Raw genomic sequence first — 22,157 nt, forward strand, 5'->3', positions numbered from 1 at the left:
TTGTGAAATTCTTTTGCTTCTATGGTTTCTCTTAAGTTTGGTTAATGTTTAAATCTTACTACAAATGATTTTGTTTTATATATATGCATGAAAAGTTTGGGCTAATGTGATGTGTGTTGTGAGAGGGGAATTTCATGGCAAGTAGAATGATGTATTGATGTAGAGATTCAGTCTTGGAAGTTATCTTGATACTCTAATAATCGCTCCATCTCAAATAGAGAAGGGGAGTATGTGGTGAGGAGTACTAGGAGGTCCTAGTCTATGGTCTGATGCTCTTTGTTCATAGGTGGTAGATGGATTAGCCTTGTGTGGTAACTTGGGGTGGGTTGGCTGTTCTACTACTACAAGTGCAAAAACATGTCATAGTCTGACATCAATACATAAATCCAGATTGATCAAGTTTAGAAATCATTGTATGTTGAGATTTGATTTGATTTGGAAATGACTTATATTGTATGATGTTATAATTGCATGAATGAATTTCTTTTTTAATATCAGGTTACCCTTCTTGTGTCGTGTTTGTTGTGCTTGATGTATGTTTTAATATGATCACCTGATATGTGTGAACAAATATGGAGATGAGGCTTCCATGGAGTAGGCTTTGGACGGTGAAGGAACATATGTTTAGTTTGATTAGTATAGTTAGTATTTTTTTAGTTATATATGTGTATATAAATATTTACCTATAGTTATGTTTTGGATAACTGTAATGGAAATTTTATATACTTTATGTTGTGTTAAATGATCTTGTTTATTGGATGTGTAATATTTCATTTATAGTATTAAGACTATTTAAATGAGATGTTACATTTTTGGTATCAAAGCATTTCTTCCTTCGAACACATGTAGGTTATGAGTTTACCAAGTTTTTGTTATGTACTCTTAGTTGTGTCTAGATAGTATTTCTAAATTGATGGCTTTTGTTTGTGTGAGCAGAGTATGGCACCTAGGCCTCCTCTTCCTCCACCATAAATGTGCCCAATCTAGTAAGGATGATGGAATCTTTTGTGGTAGCGATGCAACAACAAAATGCATTTTTGGTTCAGCAGAACACGATGACCTTACAACATTTGGAAGCTACTAGGGTTTCAATTAAGACATCCCAGAGGCAGTACATGGCAGTTATGAATCAGAGGGGTGTGACGCAAAGGCAATAGTTTGGCCCTTTCACACTCAATTTTCTCAAGCCCAAGAGTGAAGTTTAGAGAGTTTTCTACAACATCATCCCGCTAGGTTCAATGTTAAAAAAGGTCCAGATGAAGCAGATCTTTGGATGAGAGACATGGAGAGGAATCTTTGATGTGAAAAGGTGCCCAACAAAGGATTGATTAGCTTTTCTAGAGTATTTTCTTATTGGAGAAGCAAGCCACTGGTGGGGCAATGTGAAAATGTTAATGGAGGAGAGTGTATAAGTCATTAATTGAAAAATATTCAACAAAAAGTTTTATGCATAATATTTTCCTGACAGTGTCAAGTTTGCCAAGGAAGTAGAGTTCCTCACGTTAGTCCAAGGAGGGATGTCAATTTCTAAGTATGTTGAGAAGTTTAAGTATCTCATTCATTTCCATACTCTGAACATGGATGAGGAATGACAATGTCAGGAATTTGAGAATGACTTAAGAGGAGACATAAATTTGATGGTGACTATATTGTGTATAAATGAGATTCTTGCTTTGGTAGAAAGGGCTAGAGTGCTGGAAAAGATAAAGAATGAAGTGGAGAATGAGCAAAGACAACCTTAGAGGGTTGGGGGACCATCTGGATCACAGAGATAGAAGGAACCTTTCTCTATGTCTCCTTCTCATGGGTTTAAAGAGTCTTCCTCTCATCAGTCAGATTAGTCACGTGAGATGCAATGTTTTTAGTGTGAAAGACTTCATTATAGAAGTGTTTGCCCACAATTATCAGGATATAAGATACTATTTGCATCACATTGTTTTTTTTTTCAAATTATATATATATATATATATAATATATATATATATATATACATAAATAGTGTTCTTAAATTAGTGACATGAATACTGAACTATGAAACCGAAATAGAATAAAAGAACAACAGTAAAAAAAGGATTTAAAGAGATATTTTAATCAATTGTTTAAATAAAACTTAAATGAAAGTTTTCTTTAAAAAGAAGCTATGAAAAATACAATTTATTATATTAACTACCACAATATTTTAATTTTCATTGTAAAAATTATTATTTTATACTTATAATTAAATTTAAAAGTGTAGGATTATTAAATTAAAAAAATTATAGAAGCATAAATTAAATTCCAACTTACTAAATAATTTATAAATATTAATGATTTCCAATTAATTAAATTCTAATTTATTATTTTCAAAACCAATTAATAACCATGTTACTAATTTTACATGAATAAAATATAAATTTTCATTTCTGAATTATTATTTTATAGAAAAAATAAGAATTGTATTATATAAACATGTTTCCTGTTTTTTAAAAGAGACGAGGATTAAAAAATAACTTAAGAGTAGTTTTTTATATAAAAAAGATAACATTACAATATTTTAATAATAAAATAAGTTTAAATTATATAAAGGTTTTGAATAGTTTAAATTCATTTTATATAAAATCACTATTGAAATCACTTTTTTATAATTATTTATTTTTCCTTTAAGCTTTTTATCTTTTCACTTGTCTCTTTGACGAAAGAGGACATATTTGTAATGAGGACATTGAGTTTTACAAATCCTTTTGAGTAAGTTGATTTTTTACTCCTTTCTTTGTTATATCTGTCTTTCTATTTGCTGTAGGCTTTACTTGTTTGCATGTGACCTTATATCATCAATGTGAGTCTCTATTAATCGATGATCATAATAGTATGACTTGATTGCTCTTATGATGTTTTTATGTGTAGATAGAGCATCCTGTGAAGTTAGAGGCTTTCTTACTAAAACATGAAGCGGGTCAATTTTTTATAACACATGGGAACCGTCAAACCCTAGCCCCGTCGCAACTCCTCTCGAACCCTAACATCACAACACTATGGAAAATTGACGCAATGAACGATCCTTCAATTCGATGAGCAAACTCGAAAGATTGCTCTGATTCGGCCATCTTCCGATCCAACCTTCACATTAACTTGCTTAGGGGTGAAAACTTGTAGGATTGTGCGAGTTTGCGATCTTACTCACGCTTCTAACAACATTGGTTGCATGTTTCTTATAGTATACATTGAAGTAGGAATTCATAATGAAAGTTATTCTGATACTCTACTAATCATTCAAACTCATATAAAGAATGATGTGTTAGATGGTGAGAGTAGTAGGAAGTCTTTAAGAACATATTTTGTAGTTCTCATGACAATAAAATGATTAACTTTGTGAGTGAAGGATATCCATCACAAGTACAAAATGTTTAAGCAGTTCGACATCAAATGCATTTTATCAGGACAATTTAGTTTAGAAGAGTCTTTAATTGTGTACTTAGTGTTTTATAATTGTATGGATTACTTACTGTGTTAAAACAACTTGTTTATTTGATATATGATGTATTTTTTTGTATATTAGTCTATCTTTTATTTTTTATTAGTTTGTTTTGTGCTTGTGTTTTTCTTTGCAAATGAGAAAGTAAGAGTTGATATATCTCTGATAGTGATACAATTGTGTAGCTTTAAGATTGTAGTTCTTTATATAAGGCCTTTTTAAAAGATTTTTAATCTCTCTGTCTTCATTATAGTTTTCTTGAGTTGTATACATATCATATATTATCATATATTGTTGTAGTTATATTATTGGATTATAGTTTTTTTATTAATAATTGTAGCATGTTTGACTTAATGACTTATATTATTAAATGAGATGTTATAAGAAAAATGATTCATATACATAAAAAATAATGATTAACATATATATATATATATATATATAGGAAATAAAAATAATAAATTTATAGGATATATAATATAATAAAGAAAAACAAGTATTTAATAGACATGTGTATATAAAATGAGGGTGAATGTTTGTGATTTTTCCTTTTGTAGTTCTGTAATTAAAAAACAGGATATTTTGGAGGGAAAAAAACGTGGTTGGTTTGGTTGTTTGTGGGGAGAGGCGTCACCAACTACCATTCTATGTTGTGGTCAACTTTGGGACCTCAACCTCATTAACCAACCACCCTATCAACGATTTTAATTAACCTTCTCAAAGAAAAAACGAAGTCATAAAAAATTGCCATAAAAGGGTTATTTGATAACTGCATATTATTATTTTATGATTATTTTTTATTTGAACGTAAAGAATTTTATAATAACAATATAATTTACATCTAATAAATAATTCTAAGTTGTAATTTAAAAAAAGTTAATATAAATTGAGTCAATCAATTTGATAAATAACTCAGCAGTGACTTATTTATAAACTCAGCAGTTAACTCACTCTGTGGTAGGTATAATAAACAGATCACGTGGTTAAGTAAAGTTGGTGCCTCATGCCAAATTCAATTTTTGTCTCAGAAACATCACCATTCATCACCGCCAATCACCTGAAAAAAAGAAAAGCTTTCTCAGGGAGATGCTGTGAAGGTGGTGGAAGCTTAATAATACAGAGTTTGAAGTGTTTGGTGGTGTGAAGATACCGCATGATCCACTTGGATCACCTCAACCTCAAGAACTCAACAACCCCTCTGCAACTTTTCATTCAACTTCCACTTTTGAAACAGAGATGGTGAAGACTGTGAGGGAATTGGAAGTGGAGGACTTGCTGAATGCAGGGTTGACAGTAGCAGAAGCCAATCAACTCTACCGTCTTTTGAGGGATATTCTGTCTCAGTGTCTCTCCGACACCGACAACGACAACCAACCCTCACTCATATGGCGCCACATTGTGACTCGAAAACTGCTGAAACCATCCTTTCCACACTCATTGCATCATCTTCTCTATCACTCTGTTTATCACTCTGCCTTCCACACTCAACATGCTTCCCTCCCACTCTATTGGTTTCCTTCCCTGTAAGTCTTTCTCTTCTTATCTATCACTCTTATCACACTACAATCTCCACTCACTTCTCTTCTTCTTTTCAGGGACAACTCCAAACGCACCAACCTTGGCCGTTTCATGGAAACTCACGCCCCTCAACTTTTAGGACCTTCCTACAAAGACCCTATTTCCAGTTATCGCCTCTTTCACAACTTTTCTGTTCAACACCCTCAGGCAAACAACCCAACACCTCTTTTTCTATTCACACATCACATCTCTTCTTTTCTTTCTTTCTTAATTCTCATTGTCAATGCAGCTCTACTGGTCCCTTCTTCTCAAGGAGCTTTCTCTCTCCTTTGTTGAACCTCCCAAGTCTATTTTAGATACTTCTGACCCTTCTAGACATGGAGGCACCTGGCTTCCCGGTTCTGTCCTCAACATTGCTGATTGCTGCCTGCAACCCAATTCTCATCCCTACAAACCAGATGACAGTTTAGCCATCGTTTGGAGAGATGAAGCTTTTCATGATTCCGAGGTTAACCGTATCACGCTTAAACAGCTCCGACAACAAGTAATGTAAGCCTTTTCAGCTCACAGTCTTGCTTTTGGACCAAATTTGTGTTGCTCATCATCATACCTGTGCCACTTTGGTTGATTCAATAATTTTATGTGTTTTTCAATCTCATCGCTGCTTTGATTTTCTTGTTGATTCGGGATTAATTTGTGTATCATTATGCTTTATTTTATTTTTCTTCCGTTCTTTTTGTTCCTGTATCTCACTATTAAGATTTTGATCTTTCTCCCTTCTGTTTTATTCTTTAAGTAATTTTCATAGTTTTTGCTGTGTTTTTTCCAGGTTGGTAGCGAATGCAATAGATGCCTCATTCTCGAAAGGAGATGCAATCGCCATTGACATGCAAATGACAGTCAATGCCGTGATTATATATCTGGCCATTGTTTTAGCAGGATGTGTTGTAGTATCAATAGCTGATAGTTTTGCACCAAAAGAAATTGCAACTCGCCTGCGTGTTTCTAAAGCTAAGGGTATTTTCACTCAGGTGATGTTTTAAATTTGGTATTGTGTATTACTTGTTGTTCATCAAAGTTCTATTCAATCGATATTGTCTTTGTTCTTTCCTAGTCACCAATATATGCGTGTTATACGCTTCAGTGTGTGTGAAGAAATGCTAAAATTACCAAATGGTTCATATGGCCTAAAAAAGTTTAATTTTATTAAATGTTTCTTATTTGATGAGATTCAGCAAACGGTCAATGTTCACAGATACCCAATTCAAGGAGAACTTGTTAAAATAATGATTTCTTGGACCTTATTTCGGTAAACGTATTGGCCTATATATGTTTAATGAGGATGCTGACTGCATCATTTAGCTTTGATCCTAGACATTAGCAAAGAGCTGGATCTTGTTAGGGCTTGTTAGTCTTCATGAATGGTGCATTGCAATAAATTAAGACTTCACAAACCCGAGAAAGGTCAGGGTTATAATAAATATTAATTAGGTATAACAGTAGCTGCATTGAAAGCTGTATGTAGTGTGTTAAAAGGTGGCATGCTAGGAGTTGACAGAACCTAACAACCATATTATTAACAGTTTCAGTGATCAAAGAGTGTTTACTAAAATAGATTTCATGGTGCTGAGAGTTTTAAATGAAGTTAAGCGAAAATCAATTAGGAGGACACTAAGTGAATGAAATCTTAACATGTATAGCCATAAGATAAACCTGGACAGATAACGAACATAAAGAAAATTGAATATTTGAGTTATAGATGATGGGTATCCCAGGCTTCTTGCCTTTCCTGTCCAGCACTTTCACACTCACAACCTAAAAGTAGCAATTATCTAAATCTTAAACTGATAATTACATGGATGAACTTGTCATATATTGTTAGTTACATTTTGTTATGTTCCCAACTATCTGTTAGAAATTAATTTTTCTGGGCTTGCACCTGACAAATTAAACTGCTGGGAGACTGTTCATGCAATGAAATCAGATTCTACTAAGTCGTCAAGGGTTCTGTCCTCACTGACAAATTCCCTTAATTAAATTATAATTTCACCAAAATATCTGAGTGCACTAGTACTTATGCTTGAATCCCAAATGGTTCTCACCAGAGGACATTTTAGACTAAATACGATTATTGGGCTTGTGCTTTATAGCTTAAGCTTTACGACATTTGGTTCTTGAAACTGTCGTATATGACTCAGTTGTATAGTTCCTTCACTAGGTCAGATTCAATGTCATGATCCTGGCTTCCTAGTTCCGTATGTTCTAGACATTTCATCAAATAGAATTGTAGAAACAAGTTGTAATTAGTGCTCCCTAATCTTCAAACTACTTTTGTTCATACCTAGAGTTATAAAGATCAAAGTATTGAAGAATATGTTGAAATCATGAATACAACAATTTTGAAATTGTCATTCTGTTCTTGCATATTTGATGAGTACGGTGTAGATCCCACATTAGTTATATATATGACTTATGTAGCCCTTACAAGGCTTAAGCAACTCTCAATTTACAAGCAGATTATATAATATTGAGTTAAGTTTTGGAGCTCGAATTCTTCTCTCCTAGCATTTGTTTTGGGCCTTTTGGATGATCTATTATTGGACTATATCCAAATATCCAGTCTTGTAAATATCCCACTTGAAATGTTCAATTTTGGACATAAGTGGGGATTGTTTGAAATTTCATTTTAACTAATGATATGACTAAAATAAAACAGACACACACACATTATATATATATATATATATATATATATATATATATATATATATATATAAAAGTGGAGGAACAATCCTCAACTCATGACACACATACACACAAATATATAAAAATGGGGGAAATAAATTGTAGATGCTTCTTTGGAATCCTCTTTAGACATAAAAACATATAGCTTAAGCTTTAAGAAGAGCTGGTCCTTGACATGGTGTAAAACTATCCTGATCCAGTGGTAAAGAGTTTGATCCTAGCTGTCCTCACATTTAGGATCATTGATATAAGCACTTACATGATGAACTTTCAAAGATAAATTCGAACTGTTGTAATTTACTCGGCTTGAATTTGTTTCAGGATTTCATATCAAGAGGTGGCAGGAAGTTCCCTTTGTACAGGTAATTATTTTACATCATACTTCTTGCATTATCCGGATCATATTACCTTGTTTATCTGTTCAGAAATCCTTTACTCTTGGCAAAATTACCAGCTCAATATTTGTTATAGTAATTTTATATAACGATCATTTGATAAATGTTTCAATGGGATGTTCCTTTTTGTTACTTGGGTTTGAGTTCAATGCAATGGTCACATGCTAGTGAAAGCTCAATCTGTTTTGGAACAGAAAGGTCATTGTATTAGAATATAGGAGTCAAGCTTAACGAAAATAGTGTTAAATCACCAAACACAGTGTATTTTGGAAACTGTTTTTATAGAACCTTTCTTTTTTCTCATAAATTCCTGAATGGAACTTTTATATGCGGGATTCTAGTTAATAGATATTTAATGGAACCATAAGAAAAGAGTAATATGGCAAAATTATATTTTCCACTTATGAAATGAAATTGATATCTCACACTCAAGTCATCTTTTTTTAATACTACCTTTTCCGATTCTAACGATTCTATCAAGAACCAATGTCAGAATGGTATCAGACCAAAGTAACTGTTCTAACTAATAAACAATTCCTTTCGTCTATTCTTAAAACTGATCTTATAGAGAGCTGGTGTAAAGTCAGTTAATCTGGTTCAAATCCTGGTAGTTGATATATATTGTATTGTATATGTTATGACATATTTGATTTGGTTTCTTGTTTAATTTTAAATATTATCAGTTACAAGTAATGTCATTTGCATTTTCTTTAAAATTATGATTACATTTTTTTGCTTAATATTTATTAATATTTTATGTTAAAATTGAAAAATATACCAGTTCAACTTACATAGACTGTGTAGGACCTTGAACAAATGTCTTAGTTAGTTCCAGTACCGGCCAAGTACCAAAAACCTTATCAGGTGAATAGTTTGTTCTTTTCTATGCTAGATGGATGCTTAGGATGCATCTGTCTTTATCATAAAGCATAATTGTGGTACTTCTTCAATGCTCCTTCAATGTGATTCTTCCACTTGGAATGTCGCATTCCTTGCTCGTTTATATTTTCTTGGCGTTTTGATATGCTTAGACTTTCCTCGAGATTTTGGTCAGTAAAAGGCACAACTGACTTCCATTGACCAAGTTTCGTATTCTAGATGCATTTCCTAACCACTGCTTAATGCTTACTTTAGTGCCACTCAGAATATTTTTACGAAGCAAAACTTGGAATATTTCAAGCTTTCTTGTAGTTTAAGCTAGATAAATTTAAGGTTTTTCCTTTTACATTTAGAACACCAGCTCATTCTGCTTACTTCTCCTTGCAGTCGAGTCATTGAGGCAGCTGCGTGTAAAGTTATCGTGCTTCCTGTGATAGGTGATGATCTAGGTGTGCAATTAAGAGAATGCGATGTATCATGGAAGGATTTTCTTTCTTCTAGCAGACAGCATCCCAGGTAATGTATACATTAAAATGTTTCTATTATGTGATCTAAAAGAGTCATTACTAAAGGTCCCATAAACAGAAAATATGGGTGAGAGAATTTGGAATGTTTCTCTAGTGTTTAGTCTCACCTTAACATTTAAACCGTGGCAGGTCACATCACTACTCTCCATTCAATCAATCAATTGATGCTGTCACTAACATACTTTTTTCATCTGGAACCACGGGTAAAGATTCTTCCTTGAACAGTGAAATACATCAATAAGAAACTCCCATTATAATGATTTTCTAGTTACATTTTTACTTTTTAGGGGAGCCGAAAGCAATTCCTTGGACTCAACTTTCACCCATAAGAAGTGCTGCAGATGGATGGGCTTTTATTGATATTCAACCTGGAGATGTCTATTGCTGGCCTACAAATTTAGGATGGGTGATGGGCCCAACTCTTATATATTCATGTTTTCTATCAGGTGCAACTCTTGCTCTGTACCATGGATCTCCTCTAGACCATGGTTTTGGAAAGTTCGTTCAGGTATTTGTCCAACTCCAATATTTCAGTCCCTATATATTTATGATTAACATAACATGTCTTATTCTACTAAGCGGTCAATATTGGCGATTAACATAACATGTCTTATTCTACAAAGCGGTCGTTATTTGTGATCAACATAACTTGTTTTAATCACATATGACTTGGGGACAGCATGCTAAATAAAATAAATGCTGACTAGTAGCAGGACTGAATGGGAACTATCTAGGGTAGTTGTTTTTTCTTCCAAATTATGGATGCCATGAAGTAATATGATGCAGTGGGATGTAGAGGGAAATGGTTTCAAGTTAGTGTCATCTACAGTGGCATTACTTGTGAACATTCCTATCCTTTGTGAAAACAATTTGCATCTGTTTGCCACACTGATGTCGAAACAAGATAAAAGAAGTTTGCTGCTTAGAAATTTTCTCATAAACTAGAATTACTAAAGATGAAGTTTGTGATGACAAAAAAGTATTGTGTAGTGAGCTATGTCCATAAAAGTATATATGTTAACTTATGTAATTCTGTTATGGCAAAAGAAAAGAGAAAAATGAGTTGTCCTTATACACAGTTATTTGGCTGAGCCTCAACGACTAGGTGCTTATAGTGGAACATGAACCCCTGTACTCTAGGCCTGAATGTACAGGAAAGGGAGAAATAACCTTGTAGAGGGCAAGGTTCTCATGGCTAGAACCTGACTTAGCCACAAAGAGGTTTATTATGGATGGGGTGAATCAGACATAAATGCAGCAATAAAACATAAGTGTCATACTAACTGTTGTAGATCATGTTTTTAATCTGCATGAATAGATACGTTGCTCAAAGATCATCATTCAACTGCAATTGTTCAGGATGCAGGTGTTACTATTTTGGGAACGGTTCCAAGCTTGGTAAAGACATGGAAGAATACACAATGCATGGAGGGCTTGGATTGGACAAAGATAAAGTAGGTTCTTATTAGTTTGAATAATCAAGTAATTAATGAAAAACTGAACTAATCTGAGGTTATACGCAGAACATTTTGTTCAACTGGAGAAACTTCAAATGTTGATGATGACCTCTGGCTTTCTTCGAGGTCTTATTACAAACCAATCATTGAATGTTGTGGAGGCACTGAGCTTGCATCTTCTTACATCATGGGAAGTACACTGCAGCCCCAAGCTTTTGGAACATTTAGTACAGCATCAATGACAACTGGTTTGGTTATCCTTGACGAAAATGGAGTTCCTTATGTAAGAAAATTTTCTTGGTAGTGTATTATTTGATCATATAGTACTAACTATTTAGTATTTTGCCACCGACTTCAAACTGTTTTTCATCGTATGAATACTTACCTATAATTTTATTGTTGCAATGGATAATTGTTGTCAAGTGCTTGTTATCTGTTACATAATCCATACTTTTGAACCAATATCGCTAAATGGAAAACTGATCTCAAAATCTTGAGACTGTTTGTGTGTCCTGTGACACTTTTCAATTCTCTAAGTCTTTAAGATTTTTTACTCTTACCAAATGGATTCCATTTCGTTTTGGTATAGCGAAATTATTTTTAGGCTTTCTAATTTGTTGGACCTCTTTAACCAATATGACAGCCAGAGGACGTTGCTTGTGTTGGTGAAGTGGGCTTGTTTCCCATATATATGGGAGCAACTGATAGATTGCTTAATGCTGATAATGATGAGGTTTACTTCAAGGGAATGCCAATGTACAAAGGAAAGGTATATACTTCAATTATCCTATTCCCAATGTTACGTTATTTTCAAATTCAGTTATAGCTGTCTTGCAATAGTAGTTCAGATCTGAAGGTATTTTGTGGCTTTTCTTGCATACTAATAGTTTTTTAAAGGTCCAGAATGAATTGGTTCAATACATCTTAATGCTTTGTTTGATGTCCTACTGCACAAGTACTCACTGACCTAATTGAACACATAAAATCCAAAAAGAAAGAAACTAGAGTATAAGATTACTCTTTAACTCTCGACTTATGATGTTTATCAAACACTGTTATGCTACGGAAGTGCGCAATATCTTCATAAAGGTTTTCAGTTAGTCACATTGTAAATTACATGGTACCTTAATAGACTATGTTGTGAGTTGTAATGTTAACTACTCACGTTCTGTTGTTATTCTAATAAACTTCTTCAAGTGGTTCATTATACATAATTTGTAATCTCTAAAACGATATAAGCAGGTTCTTAGGAGACATGGAGATATAATCAAAAGAACTGCCGGAGGCTATTTAGTAGTACAAGGGAGGGCTGATGACACAATGAATCTTGGTGGAATAAAGGTACCTTCATCACCGCTATATTTATGTTTTTATCTCCTCCAAGTTCTACACTTATTGGATAAACATGGTGTACAAATCATATATTTTTTCCATGTCAATATTCAGCATAAATTAATAAGAACTGAAGCTAATTGCTACATGGATTCGTCAGAAAATCATAAATTCCTACCTTGACACCTTTGGTCTGACTGTTATTCTTACCTGGAATTTTCTGTTCTGATATGCAGACAAGTTCTGTGGAAATTGAGCGTGTCTGTGATGGGGCTGATGAATGCATTTTGGAGACAGCTGCAATCAGTGTTGCACCTGCACATGGAGGTCCAGAACAGCTGATTATATTTGTAGTTTTAAAGAAAGGATACAATTCAGATGCAGAAACTCTAAAAAGGAAATTCGCTAAAGCCATTCAAAGCAACCTTAATCCCTTGTTTAAGGTATGACCTGTGGTTCATTGCAAGCAATTACCATTTTGAATTGAATAAATCATGAAAAGCCACAACTCAACGACTTAAATATTCATGAAATTTCAAGTTTGAAGGGAAATTGAAATTTTACCGGAATTTCAACCTGACTTGTGATGATTAAGTTATTGATTTGATGTTCACAAACTCGTTCTGTTATTCTACAGGTGAGCCTTGTTAAAATTGTTCCGGACTTTCCTCGAACAGCTTCCAACAAATTGCTAAGGAGAGTTTTGAGAGATCAGGCGAAACGCGAGCTTTCAATTCAGAGCAGACTTTAGTGACATTCTTAATTTGCAAAAGAACAAGACATACATCAAGATTCTGTCCATTCTCTTCACCTACCGTCATTGGCGTGTAAACAAGATTCAGTTCTTTTTCTCCGTCATTCATGTTCCTCTGCCACAATTCCCTGTAACATTCATTTTCTTCTTGCCGCAATAAAAACACTTATAAATATTTTCCAAGTTTTTATTCCCACATCAAAATTCGTCAAAGTCATTTTACAAATTCTTGAAATTTCGTATTCAAAGACTTTTAGCATATTTTGTCATCATTCAAAGAATGATGATCAAAGCTATATATTTCATAAATGAATGTAATTGGTTTTCCTGAATAAACGTTGGTTACTATTAATGTTTGTTTCCTAATCTTAATCTTAATCATTCATTACGTTTATGTTCCTCATTCATTTTTCTGATAGTCTTAATTAGTTCTCATTCCAACGTGGACTAACAAAAGCGAATGAATGGTATAGAAATTTATTAATGAGAACCTCTGATGTTAACACCAAACCACTTATAAGCAAAAAAATAGAAGTAATGGCTTCAATGAGACTCGTAATTCTCTATAGACCATTTAGTATCCGGAACACTCCCACACCTCTCATCACTTTGGTATGAATTTCCCAGCCTGGATTCTCACATCTCAGTTTCATTTCTTAGCTAAGACCTCTCCCTTGCACTCACTACCAGCAGTGACCACATAACCTTCTCCAACCTGCCAAGACAAGCAATGTCACATTCCGATTCAAATTGCATGAAAAAATGGTCAGAAAAAAGGCGAAAACAAATTACTTGACAATCTTTTACTACTGCACGTTCTTGGAGCTGTACATTGCTACAGATAACAGAACCTTGGATTGAACAACAGTCTCCAATAGAAACATGATTCATAACTACTGAATTAAAAACCTGCATGCATAAAACAAGTCACAGGAAAACTTGGCATTAACATTATTGAATACAACTCATTAGGAATATGCTAGACAGTGTTGCTGATCACTCATTGTGGGTTGGAGTCCATATGCCACAGATAAATCAGAAGACCAAAATGTAACCTCCTGCTAACTTGTAAGAATAATATATCATCCCACCTTAACATTGGCACCTATCCGACAATGACGGCCAATGACAGACCGGTTCACACTGCATTTGTCACCCATTTGTGAACCTTCCCCCAACATACAATGTGGTCCAACCTACACAAATCATAACTATTTATATGAACCTAAAAATGGAAAGAACAAAAAATAATGCTCCAGAAACCCTATATCAGACCACTAAAGTAACTTACAGTTGTTTTTGCCCCAAGCTCTGCAGAAGGATGGATAATGTTGTTTTGGGCAGAGAAAGAATAACCTGATAAATGGCTAGCCTCTCCTATTACCTGTCACAGTAAAAAAAAATGAATAATGCCAAAGCAACCAGAGAATTTATGACAATCAAGAGTTCCTGATAAAGGCCATAACAACAACAAACTCACATCTCGGTTTATGTCATTGTATGCTTGTATAGAATTTAAGCGAGCACATTTATTATCATATTGTGTCAAGGATTACCCTATTTATTATGATTATATTGTGTCTAGGGTTATCATATTTATCATGATTATAGTGTGTCTAGGATTACTATGTTTATCATGATTATATTGTATCTAGGGTTGCCCTAATTATTATCTACTCTTGTATCAATTTATTCTTATAAATAGAATATTATGAGAGGGATCAATCAAGCCTTCTAGAATTATTTTACAGTTTAATTCTTAAGTGTTTCCACATAACTGCATTGATCATCTATCTGTACAAACTTTTGCATTCCCTAAGGTAAAATATTTGTCTACCAACTACCTTCACGTGAATCACCTGCCTTCCCTCTTCATTTTTAACACTCCTCAATGATGAATTCAACCTGTAAAATGAACAGGTGAGCAATTTATCTAAACTTTCAATATCCTTTTATAATAGATTAGTCTAGGTAGGCACAAAACAACTCTATAGACACCTCTAGTTTACCAAAAATGAGAGAAGGTCACTATGTTATCCTTCCAACACCTATGCGTCAATATTCACCCGCATATGGCACTAGCCTCTGTCACCAAAAATTTCTACAAGAGCAGGCCCCATTAAAGAAGTGGTGGAATCTCGTGTTATCCCTCACAACAATTTTTCTTCCAGTAAGTCTTGATACTCCACACATTACAATATGACAATCCTTACATATCCTAAGGTTCTTCATAATTTTTATGGTGGAACCGGCATCAGTACTCAGCAATCCAAATGCCAACGCTAGTTTTTCGCTGTGAGACATTAGTAACAGCCTTTTTTCATCATCATTAACATCATACAGCACCGAACTTAGATTTGGCTGATATCCAATACCCTTTAGTCGTTTCAAAAGTTCATTTAATTCCTTCTTTATCTCATTAATTTGTGGATGTTTCAAGTCACCAGCAGCGAACTTGTGAATCATTCCATTTTTTGCTTCAACCCAGCTCCATCCTGGATCTTTTTTCAAATTTTTCTCTTTGATCCATTTCCTGACCCTAGACACATCATCCCATCTTCCAACAGATGCATAGGTATTAGAAAGCAACAAATAATTCCCCATGTTATCAGGTTCAAGCTCAAATAAATGCTTGAAAGCAATTTCCGCAACATCAGGATTCCCATGAACGTATGATGCTCCAAGAAGCGCCCCCCACACAGCTCCATCAGGCTTCATAGACATTGTCTCAACAAGCCGTATTACCTTTTCCAAGTATCCAGCTCGACCAAGAAGATCCGCCATGCATGCATAAAGCTGTGGGGTTGGAGCAACACCATAATACTTTTCCATAGTAGCAAAGAGTTGCTGCCCTAGGTCTACCAAGCCAGCATGACTGCACGCAGTAAGCACCCCTACAAAAGTTACACAGTTTGGTTTCACATCAGTCTCCAACATGTCATAAAACAACTTAATCGCTGCATGAACTTGACCATGTATAGCAAACCCCACAATCATAGAACTGTAAGAAAACACATTTCTCTCCCTCATTCCTTTAAAGATATTATATGCCTCCTCCACATTACCACATTTTGAGTACATGTCTATCAAGGCTGACCCCACAAGGACACTACTTCCATCCCCAAATCCAGAACTCTCAGCAATGTCCCTTATCCACTTAGCATAAACAGACGCACCCAATTGAGCACAAGCAGATATAACACCAACCAAGGTAACTTCGTCAATCTCGACACCCTCGTCTACCAACCGCTGGAAAACCTCCACCGCATTTTCCGGCAAGGCATTCTGCGCATACCCAGTAACCATCGCAGTCCAAGCAACCATATCCTTCACAGGCAACCCATCAAATAAGTCCTGCGCAGCCTTCATATCGGCCCTCTTCGCGTAAGCAACAATCAGCCCGGTCCAAGAAACGACATCCCGTTCAGGCATTTCATCGAACACCTTGCGTGCGCATCGCGTAAACCCACATTTCACGTACATATCAATCATAGCGTTGTGGACATACATATCAGAATCGAACCCACCAACCAAGAGTGTCTGGGTGTGGAGCTGCACTCCCAAACCGATGTGGCGAGCGGCACCGGAAGCGGAAAAGAGAGCTACGAAGGTAAACGAGAGGGGAGTGATGTGTCGTTCGCGCATGGAGCAGAAGAGGCTAAGGGCTTGGGAGAGGGGTCCTCGGACGGCGTAGGCGCGAATGAGAGCAGTCCAGAGAAAGGGGTTTGGGGTGTGGACCTGTGCGAAGATAAGGCGAGGGTAGGAGTCGAGCGGCACATGGGTGAGCGAGGTGACGAGGCGTAAGAGCTTGGTGATTACGTAGGAACATTGGTGGAGGTTGTTGCCGTAGATATGGGCGTGAACTTGTTTCGCATGATTAAGAGTGCTGCATTTCTCCACAATTCTCACCACTTCTGACTCCAAAACCCTTTGCACTGCCATTCGAGACTACCCACAGCCCCTACCTTCGTAAACTTCTTTGCTTCCACCACTCACCTACTCAATCATAAATTTCTCTTAGGGAGACTTTAAAAATATATTTTGAAAGATAAATTCTATAATATTTAGAAACACATACTAATTATTTATTTATTATTATACTTTCGTGTCTTAAACTAAATAAAAATAATCAACACATTTATATGAAAATGTTGAAAAAAAATTTATATTAGGTTTAAATCCTCTTCAGTCCTCAATTTTGTATGGAAATCTCGGTTCGATTCTTGTTTTTTCATTTGTCTCAATTGGGTCATATTTTTTGTAAAAATGAACACATTTTACCCTAACCGTTAAGTGGTGTGAGACGGCGTTAAATTAAGACCACGTGGTGCACAGAGAATATGGTGATGTGTGTTGATGACTTACGTGGAGTGTTTTGATTAAATAAATAGTGTTGATGTGACATTATTTAGTACCTTTTATTCAGTTTAAGAAAATCAGAATTAGGGATTTGAAATTGGAATTGAGGATTTCATTTCCTTGTTTCGAGACGAAGCGGAAGACGATCACCAACTGCAATCTTGGACAAGACGAAGATAATCCAGCCGATAGTTGACGGGAACTAAGGTAAGGTATTTCGTTTCGTCTTTGGTTGTCTGTTTGAACGCATAAATGTCTTTTTGCTTTTACGAACATGTGCGTATTCGACAATTGGGTTTTTGTTTTGGTCTGTAACAATTTTTATAATGATTTGTGGTCCCCATTTTGCATGTTGAATTGTTACATTGTAGTTTAGACATTGTGGTCCCGAATTTTGTTTGTTGAATTGTTTATCAGTTGTAGTGATCCCTTGTGTGTGCGTGTTTCGTTAGTGGGGATGTTACTTTGTTCCCTGTCCCCCTGTCTGTGTCGGTGTGAGTGTTTAGTTAGTGAGTGAGTGTTCCCGTAGTTAGTGAGTGTTTAATATTCCAAATATTTGTTAACCCCCATAATGTACAGGTTATAAAAGCAACTTATTCATATGGATGAGGAACGTGTTAAGGTGGTGGTCCACCATTGTGGAGATTTTGTCAGTGATGATAATGGGCAGTTAAAATTTGAAGAAGAGAGAGCAGAATGGTCTTGTGATCCAGACCTATGGAGCTATTTTGGAATAGTAGCCTCAGTCAAAGAATTAGGTCATATGGACATCAAGGAATTATGGTACGATTTAGGAGGTCAGTCTGTGGACCCAGATAGGTTAGAATTATTAACTAATGATAGGGGTGTCATGCATATGCTGAACATTGCTAGGTTAAATGATGAAGTTCATTTGTATGTGGTTCATAATATGATGGAACCGGAAATAATAGAAATGATTGATTGGGTTGGTGGTCATCTTGATGATGAAGGTGATGTTGCAACACAAGTGGAGGAGGTTGAGGTTGTTGGTGATGGTCAACTTGGAACATAAATGGTGGAGGGTGAGGGGGATGCCCATGAGGGTGATGGTGAGGTCCATACTGAAGTTGGAACAGAAATGATGGAGGGTGAGGGGGATGCCCATGAGGGTGATGGTGAGGATCATACTGAAGTTGGAACAAAAATGGTTGAGGGTGAGGGTGATGCCCATGAGGGTGAGGGTGATGCCTATGAGGGTGATGGTGAGGATCATACTGATGTTGGAACAAAAATGGTTGAGGGTGAGGGTGATGCCCATGAGGGTAATGGTCAGGATGTTGAGGTTGAGGATGGTGAGGCCCATCATGTAGAGGAAGCTGAGGTACATGATGTACATGATTTTGAGCTAGAGGATTTAGGAGAGGATGATGATGTAGAGGACAGTGAGGGTGATCATGTACATGAGGCAGAGATTGACGATGAAGATGTAGATGTGAGTGAAGAAAGTCTAATTGATGTCAGCGTGCATTGGGACATTAGGACTTCTAAAGGAAATGTGAGAGAAGAAGCTTCCAGTGCATTAGTTGAGTCTTCGCGGTCAACAGATAATGATTGTATTGATGATGTCTGTGGGTTGTCTGACAATGAGTGGCTATCAGAGGAGTTGATTAGTGGATCAGATAGTGAGGACAATGATGGGTCCAATAAGATAAGGTTTCCCATTTTTAGTATGCCTAAAACTTTGGAGGGTTATAAATGGGAAGCAGGAACCTATTTTGCTGAGAAAAATGAATTCACAGATGCCATAAGGACTTATGCACTAAGTAATGGGAGAAGTTTAAAATTTATTAAGAATGACAAGAAAAGGATTTCTATGAAGTGCTTGGGTGGAAGAGGAAATTGTAAATGGTATGCCTATTGTTCCTTTAGGACTGATGTCAATGCATGGCAACTAAGAAAAGTGTTTGATGTTCACAGCTGTAGTAGAGATTTCAATGTAAAGTTGATGACTTCAAAGTGGTTGAGTCAAAGGATGGAGAAAACTGTGAGAGAAAACCCTACAATGAAGGTCATGGACATTAGGGACAAAGTCATTAGGAAATGGAATGTAGGAATTTCAAGAAATATGGCTTTTAGGGCAAGAGCCATGGCAAAAGATAAGGTTGAAGGGTCATTCAAAGATCAATTTAGAAGACTTCATGATTATGGTCATGAGCTGCTGAAAACAAATCGAGGTACAACAGTACAAATTAAAGTTGATAACAGTAATGGTGAGGTCATATTCCAAAGATTTTATGTATGCTTGAAGGCATGCAAGGATAGCTTCATTTGTTGTAGACCTATTATTGGGTTGGATGGATGCGCTTTGAAAGGCAAGTATGGAGGGGAGTTACTAATAGCAGTGGGAAGAGATGGAAACGACCAAATGTTGCCCATAGCATATGCTGTTGTTGAGGTAGAAAACAAAGACTCCTGGACTTGGTTCTTGGAGCACCTTATTAAGGACCTTGGTGAGGCACCTGTATGTGCAGGATGCACATTTATTTCAGACCAACAGAAGGTCAGTCAATGTTCAATATCTTGTACATATAACTGAATATCTTCATTAAACAAATGTTAATTAAAATATCTTGAATATGTCAGGGTCTTTTGCCAGCTATCCAAGATCTTCTGCCTAGTGTAGAACAAAGATTTTGTGTTAGACATTTATATTCAAACTTCAGAAAAAAAAATTCCTGGAAAAAACCTTAAACGTCTCATGTGGAGGGAAGCAACAACCACACATCCATAACAATGGGAGGCTGAAATGAGGAATATTAAAGACATCAATTTAGACGCATTTAAATATTTGCTTGCCATCCCACCTAGGTATGTGAAGTCTTATAATTATTAAGTCTTATAATTATTTAAATATTTGTTTGCCATCACACATACTTGACTAGTAATATTCACTTATCCAAGTTTTGGTCAAGATCTTGATTCACCTCTATATCACAATGTGACACTCTTGTGAACAACATGTGTGAGGGCTTTAATAGTGTGCTAGTTGATAGTAGGTCTAAGCTTATCATTAGCATGTTAGAAGACATTAGGATTTACATAATGAAGAGATGGGCTGCCAACAGAACAAAGATGACATCATATCAAGGTTCAATCTACCCCAAGGTTTTTAACAGATTTCATAAGGAGTCCTGGTTAACTAGATATTGGTTACCAAGGTAACTTTTATGATGTATGTTTCCATTCATGATAAGTTTGTTTCCATTTATATTGATCCATCTAATTGTGTTGTGAATTGTGTATTAAATACAGGTGGTTTAAAAGAAAAATTATTTGAAGTGAAACATGTTTCACAATTTGGTCAGCAATTTGTTGTGAATGTTGACAACATGGACTGCACATGTAGAAAATGGGCAATTACTGGCATTCCTTGTACTCATGTCATCACTGCAATGAAATTTTTGAATATAAATGCAGAAGAATACATTGGGCACTGGTTTAGGAAGTCTACCTATGAAGAGACTTACAACACAATAATTAACCCTATCAATGGTCAACATGTCTGGGATGTCACACCCTATTCAGATATATTACCACCAAAGAAGAGGACAATGCCAGGAAGGCCTAAGAAGATACGAAGACTGGAGGATTGGGAGTTAAAGAAGAATAACAGTGAATTAGGAAAGGGTGGGCAGAGGAAAAAATGTGCCATCTGCAAAGAACTTGGACACAATAGAAAAGGTTGTCCACAAAGACCTCCAACAGTAGAGGTTCCTATTGCCCAATCTGTAGAAGTCACCAAACCTCCACCAACAAATGTTCCAATAACTCAAGAGTCTACTATGTTTGGTACTGACCAATGTCCTGAACAACCACAACCCAGCCAACCTTCAGCAACAGATGTTCCTGTTACTCACGAAACAACTATGCCTTTATCTGATGAATGATGTGATGAATGATCTAATGTACTGAACTTATTTATATTTTGTAGCAAATGTTTGCTCTATCATTTTGAACACACTCTGTTATGATGTATTTTGGATATGTAAGACAATGTTCTTATCATTTTGAACAGCTTTTGTTATGATGTAAGACAATGTTTATGGTTATGAGAAAGTGATTATTGTCCAATTTTGTTATCACTCATCTTCTTTACACCTTATTGCTTTATGATGTTTCTAATTATTTCACTTAGTCATGATTTTGCTTTATGATTATTCCCTTCTAAAGTAACAATATAATTAAAACAAATTAAATCACACACATTATCACTATAATAACTCACCTTCATTAATAAAACACACATTACATATAAGCCAAGTTTCAACTCTGATCACAGATGACACAGCATCAACCAAGTTTCACCAACATTGCTAATACAATTACATTTAAAACAAATATGACAAACATCATCCCCACTAACAATTTCAACCACTTATCCAACTTAACTAAACTTTTCTCTATAAAACCCAGTCTGATCTTTTCACCATATCTTTCTTCCATCTGCAGCACATTGTCTTCCATGCTCATCACACCCAATTCTTCATTTCTTACACTACGAGTCCTTTCTTCTACATTCAGCCCATGTCCTTCATTTCCTTCTTCAATGCACCACTCAAAGAAGTTGCAACCAACCAATTCTCCACTCCCACCCTGTTCAACAAGAACACACACTCCTTCGTCAAAACCCAAATAAATAGACAGAGATTTATGGTTATATCAAACTAACCTTGAAGTTAGGGCAACCCCAGAATTTTTTTTCCTTGTTTTTAGGGGTTC

At 35.6% G+C, this 22,157-nt stretch overlaps 2 protein-coding genes across 7 annotated transcripts; one reads left to right on the plus strand and one right to left on the minus strand.

Moving 5' to 3' along the window:
- The first annotated feature begins 4,425 nt into the window (after positions 1–4,425).
- Positions 4,426–13,241, plus strand: LOC124845994 (putative CoA ligase CCL12). Its single transcript, XM_047323205.2, has 14 exons — positions 4,426–4,974; positions 5,047–5,176; positions 5,259–5,518; positions 5,799–6,000; positions 8,036–8,076; positions 9,376–9,504; positions 9,645–9,718; positions 9,803–10,023; positions 10,875–10,969; positions 11,039–11,255; positions 11,616–11,741; positions 12,215–12,313; positions 12,541–12,747; positions 12,942–13,241. The coding sequence occupies exons 1-14, from the start codon at positions 4,688–4,690 to the stop codon at positions 13,053–13,055; spliced, it is 2,202 nt and encodes a 733-aa protein (XP_047179161.2). The 5' UTR covers positions 4,426–4,687; the 3' UTR covers positions 13,056–13,241.
- Positions 13,242–13,519: 278 nt separating this feature from the next.
- On the minus strand, positions 13,520–17,064 carry LOC124846001 (pentatricopeptide repeat-containing protein At5g44230-like). Of its 6 annotated transcripts, none has more exons than XM_088103649.1 (6): positions 15,068–17,064; positions 14,918–14,963; positions 14,350–14,442; positions 14,150–14,254; positions 13,851–13,967; positions 13,520–13,773 (listed from the first exon to the last, which is right to left on the minus strand). In XM_088103649.1, exon 1 carries the CDS (start codon positions 16,998–17,000, stop codon positions 15,147–15,149), a length of 1,854 nt encoding a protein of 617 aa, XP_087959775.1. In that variant the 5' UTR covers positions 17,001–17,064; the 3' UTR covers positions 13,520–13,773; positions 13,851–13,967; positions 14,150–14,254; positions 14,350–14,442; positions 14,918–14,963; positions 15,068–15,146. The 6 variants fall into 6 exon arrangements, with proteins under 6 accessions (XP_087959775.1, XP_087959777.1, XP_047179174.2 ...); XM_088103651.1 differs by having other exon boundaries at positions 14,150–14,269; XM_047323218.2 differs by having other exon boundaries at positions 14,903–14,963.
- Positions 17,065–22,157: the final 5,093 nt, after the last annotated feature.

This window comes from Vigna umbellata, chromosome 1 (genome assembly GCF_029865625.1).
Source record: "Vigna umbellata cultivar VRB3 chromosome 1, Vumbellata_1.0, whole genome shotgun sequence".
Taxonomy (NCBI): domain Eukaryota; kingdom Viridiplantae; phylum Streptophyta; class Magnoliopsida; order Fabales; family Fabaceae; genus Vigna; species Vigna umbellata.

Excerpts from the sequence above, each read along its gene's own strand:
- LOC124846001 (XM_088103649.1), bottom strand. The coding sequence starts at position 17,000 with ATGGCAGTGCAAAGGGTTTTGGAGTCAGAAGTGGTGAGAATTGTGGAG.
- LOC124845994 (XM_047323205.2), top strand. The coding sequence starts at position 4,688 with ATGGTGAAGACTGTGAGGGAATTGGAAGTGGAGGACTTGCTGAATGCA. Across the intron at positions 5,519-5,798 it reads CAGCTCCGACAACAAGTAAT|GTTGGTAGCGAATGCAATAG; the intron begins GTAAGCCTTTTC and ends TGTTTTTTCCAG. Across the intron at positions 11,742-12,214 it reads TGCCAATGTACAAAGGAAAG|GTTCTTAGGAGACATGGAGA; the intron begins GTATATACTTCA and ends CGATATAAGCAG.